General features: G+C 48.8%; 1 protein-coding gene across 1 annotated transcript in view; it reads right to left on the reverse strand.

Annotated features, from left to right (window-relative positions):
• celf2 (cugbp, Elav-like family member 2) overlaps positions 1 to 4277 on the reverse strand; it is a gene marked incomplete at both ends in the record, with an annotated part of 29191 nt that extends 24914 nt beyond the window's left edge. The window contains 2 exon segments of the mRNA XM_080537766.1: positions 1299 to 1433; positions 4229 to 4277. Of these exon segments, the coding sequence (XP_080393892.1) occupies positions 1299 to 1433; positions 4229 to 4277 (184 nt within the window).
• Between the last annotated feature and the right edge of the window lie 700 nt (positions 4278 to 4977).

Raw genomic sequence — 4977 nt, forward strand, 5'->3', positions numbered from 1 at the left:
CAGTACCGTGGCCTAGTCAGACAGACAAGGATGCTTGCGTTGGCCCATATTAGTTTATGTTTAAGTAAAGCAGGATAGCCTGGGAGATTAAAATATTTAAATGGATAATCTCTTAACAACGGAGAGAGGAGAGGAGTGGAGGAGTTGGGGGGAAGGAGGGAGGGAGGGAGGGAGGGAGGAAAGGAAATGGGCGCAGAATAGCTGGGAAAAAAAGAAAGAGGACAATTAAGTGTTGGTGGATTCTGGGACAGGTTGAGGACGGGAACGGAGAGTGAGGGAAGCATGAAGGGAGAGTGGAGGGCTGTGTAGTGAGAGAGGACGAGATGAAAGAGTCGAGCTGTGTGTGTGTGTGTGTGCATGTGTGTGTGTACGACTTTCTAGAGAGGAGGCGGATTAGAGGCACCTTGAGAAAAGAAGAGACGTTGAGAAATAAGACAGTCAACAATAACATCAATAACAACAGTAAAACATCCACAGGAAAAAATACATGACTGACATCCACAACCACCCGCGTGACGGTGACAGTGACAGCCCATGTGACGGCAGGACAGACAGGTTTGGTTTGAGAGACCCCGCCCCCCCCATCTCCTCAGCACACAGAGACCACAGAGGGTGGGGGAGGAAGGGGGGGAAGGAGAGGGAGGAGGATGGCATGGGGGAGGGGGTAAAAGGTGTGAGGAATTGGAGAGGACGAGGGAGGGAGGGAGGGAGGGAGGGGCAGGGAAGGGGAGGAATGAGGAGGTCCCTGTCCCAGGAGAGAGAGGGATGCGAGCCAGGCCCAGGTGGCTGACCACACTATCGGTGAAGAAGAGCGCCCCCTGTCCAGCACACAGGGTAATGCCCTTCCACCAGCTGCTGGCTTTATCTTAAGATTCCGCTATTATATTGACACAAGTTTCATTTAACATTCTTATGTAATATTTAGTCGCTCCATGTGTTACGGGAGATGTTTGTTAAGAGACACATGGAGAACAGTGAGTCACAAAGTGGGTTCAAAACAAAACAAATAGTCAAACAGAATTGGACAGCTGGGGTTTTGGGTTTCAATGTATCAATGTATCTCAGGGGGCATACATGTGTACGTGTGTGTGCGTGTGTGCGTGTGCGTGTGCGTGTGTGACATTCCTGTTCTGATACACTCCAGCCGTAAAGGGGTGTCTAGAGAGGTGGGGGGGGTTAGGGGTCGGGGTGGGGTTGGGGGTGGGGGGGGGTGGGTAAGTGAGTGAGTGTGTGTGTGTGTGTGTGTGTGTGTGTGTGTATTTATGGATGGGAGGATGGCCCAAGGTGGTACCACACACCTCTGCTGAGTCCATCGGGCCCTCGCAAGATCCGGCACTCCTCGATCTGGCCGAACGCAGAGAACATGACCCGGATGTCGTTCTCGTTACACTTCTTTGACACCATCCCGATGAAGAGCTTCCTGTCCTCCACCGCTGCAGGGGGAGGGGGGGGGGGGCATGAAACAAATGAGTGTGGAAGAAGAAAAGAGAGAGAGAGAGAGTGGGAGGGAGGGAGAGAGAGAGAGAGGGAGGGAGGGGGAGAGAGAGAGAGGGAGGGAGGGGAGGGGGAGAGAGAGAGAGAGAGGGATGGAGGGAGGAGGGGGAGTGAGAGGGAGTGAGAGAGAGAGAGAGGGAGAGACAGAGAGGGGAGAGAGAGAGAGAGTGAGAGAGAGGGAGAGAGAGAATGAGAGAGAGAGAGAGGGAGAGATAGAGAGAGAGAGAGAGAGGGAGAGGGAGAGAGAGAGAGGGGAGAGAGAGAGAGGGGGAGAGAGAGTGTGTTACATCCCTCCCTCTGCAGGCTGTGATCAATGTCTCATTACCACTTCAACAGCTCCGTGAGACTCTCTTGCTCTCTTCTTCCATCTCTCTCTCTCTCTACCTCTCTCTCTCTACCTCTCTCCTCTCTCTACCTCTCTCTCTACCTCTCTCTATCTCTCTCTCTCTCTCTCTCTCTACCTCTCTACCTCTCTCTCTACCTCTCTCTACCCTCGCTTTTTCTCCCATCTATCTTTTCAGGGGTTTCTTTTTTTGTGGCTACGCCCCCTCCCTCCCTCCCTCCCTCCCTCCCCTCTCTCCCTCCCTCCCTCCCTCTCTCCCTCTCTCTCTCTCTCTGACCCAATCGCTCCATTTCTCTTGCAATCCCTCGGCCTGTGTGACTGAGTATGTGTACATGTGTACAAGACAGAGACAGAGAAATGCTTTCACTGTCTCTTGTTTGTTAGTGTTTGTGTGCGTGTGTTGAATGAGGCACAAATCCTTACAGTTGTGTGTGTGTGTGTGTGTGTGTGTGTGTGTGTGTGTGCTCCCCTACATTCGATGTAACGTTAATCCAATTCATTCTTAATGAGGAAAGTGTCAGCTCTTACCAGGAGGCGAAAGAGATAAGCGGTCTGTTGCACTCTGGGAAATCAATAGCGCACTTGTTTATTTCGCTGTTTGAATTGTTTTGTGCGTTTAAAAAAACAAACCGTCGGGATACGCCGGATAGATAAATGGGTGTTTCAAAGGCCCTAACTCCTCTATACACACTGTGTATTCTGTGTGTGTGTATCACTCCAGAGAAAGATTACCACCAGTCTTACAGCACTGTAATTAATTTACTCTGTGTCAATACAGAGAAAAAAAAGGAAATATATTCTGATTCTCGGAAGAGAATACCACATCTGGTCTCTGGACCAGCGCAAGAGGACATACAGGGAAGGCCCCGGAACAGATTTGGACTGATTTCAGATCAGATTTCAACGCGCGGTATTTGATCAGTGTATTGTGTGTACAAGGTTTTCTGCTCATTTGAGGTGAGACAAATTGAGTGACAAACCACTATGCAACAGTTGAAAGGCAATATCTCCCAACAAAAGGTTGAGTTCTCTCTCTCTCTCTCCCTCCCTCTCTCTCTCTCTCCCTGGACACACACACTCTTCTTGATTAACTTAAGTAATAATAAACCCCCGTTAATGTCAATTAATCATTGTTACAGTGACTTCAATAAAGGTTTGTTAAAGGTTACCACCATTAACAAGATAAATATATTCCATATCGTTATACAATATTTCATTTGAGTCGATGGTGCGAGCAGTGGCTTTATTAGGGCGTATTATCGTTACCTAGATGGATATATCTTATCAAGTTATATTTCATCATATTCCTCACAGTGGAGGATGGGAATAAACGCTTTATTAGGGTCTCTCATCGTTACTTAAACGGATATATCTACAGTATTTGGTTATGGTTGATCACATTTCCTTACAGTCGATGAAGCTAGGAAATGGCTTTATTAAGGTCCAATGATGATGACGGGGTGTCAGGGGCTTATGACAGTACTCTGTCTCTTTCTCTGTGTGTGCATGTGTGTGTGTGTGTGGTTCTCTCTCTCTCTCTCTCTCTCTCTCTCTCTCTCTCTCTCTCTCTCTCTCTCTCTCTCTCTATACTACAGTATTAACCCGTATATCCATTCCATGTATCCTTTCATCGAGATGAGTGGATATGTTAAAAAAAAGAAAATAATTGTTGCCACTCTCATCATGATGTATCCACCACTTCCAATTCTTTAAGATCATAGGTCACGAAAAAGAATTGGAACGTAGCCCCTGGTTTGCTTTCTCTACACATCCCCTGAGACACAGAGACAATACTGTATATCACCACCACTCCACTGGAGGAAGATTTATCACTGCATCTGCAACATCAGCCAACAACCGAGGCAGGGGGTGGTGTGTTTCGGGTTGTTGGTGTGTGTGTGTGTGTGTGTGTGTGTGTGTAAGTGAGTCAGTGAGAGAGAGAGAGAGAGAGAGAGTAGACACAGGGGCACTCTGGGAGAAAGGCTGGGTGGGTTACTGTGGGGGCAAACGGCTAAACTCTCGCTGACCCTCTTCCTGAACACTTTAATAATTCAAACAGATAAGCATCCCTCTCTCCCTCTCTCTCTGTCTCTCTCTCTCTCTCTCTCTCTCTCTCTCTCTCTCTCTCTCTCTCTCTCTCTCTCTCTCTCTCTCTCTCTCTCTCTCTCTCCCTCTCTCCCCCTCCCCTCTGGCCCTCTCACCCTCACATGCTCTCTTTCACAAACAAGAGTAGACACACAAACCCGCTGAACCACTGACATTTACAGTACAAAAAATACACACCCCAAATACTACTCCTAACCAAATGTTGTTTGTGTGTACGTGTGTGTCGTGTGTGTGTGTGTGTGTGTGTGTGTGTGTGTGTAGGTGTGTGTTTGTTCGGTCACTCACCGTTTGATTTCTCACTGTCTGCAGGCTTCATCTGAATGGGGTGGTGCATCTGGAAGAGACAGGACAAACACACACCATTACAACAGAGCACACACACACACACACACACACACACGCACACACACACACGCACACACACACACACACACACACACACACACGCACACGCACACGCACACACACACACCCCAAAACACACACAAAGTAGACACCCTAGAAGTCACAGCACATTTTAACAACAGGCACGCACGCACACGCACGCACACACACACGCACTCTGACCAGCTGTACTGTGTGTGTGTGTGTGTGTGTGTGTGTGTGGCAGAAGCAGTCGAGTTGGCTTTCACCCCCTTGTTGGAGGTTTAATGGAGCCGACTGATCGATGAGTGTTTTTTTGGGCTCCCTTTGGTGAGAACAAGCAAACACTTCACAGACAAAAGAGCTGTGCTACCACTCTCTCTCTCTCTCTCTCTCTCTCTCTCTCTCTCTCTCTCTCTCTCTCCCCCCCTTTGTCACTACCTCCCTCCCTCTCTCTGTTCCCCCTGTCCCCTTCACCGTCTCTTCTCCCCGCCTCCCTCCCTCCCTCCCTCTCCTCTCTCTTTCCTTTTATGGGAGATTATGTGCTTGTTTGATCTGCAGAGAGACGAATGACAGTAATTCTCCAAATCTCGCCCAGTATCAATCACACTCTACCGCAAATACCAAGCCAGACTCTCTCCCCCCTGCCTCATAGACACACACATACCAGA

Source organism: Nansenia antarctica, assembly GCF_963989245.1.
Source record: "Nansenia antarctica genome assembly, chromosome: 8".
Classification (NCBI taxonomy): Eukaryota; Metazoa; Chordata; class Actinopteri; order Argentiniformes; family Microstomatidae; genus Nansenia; species Nansenia antarctica.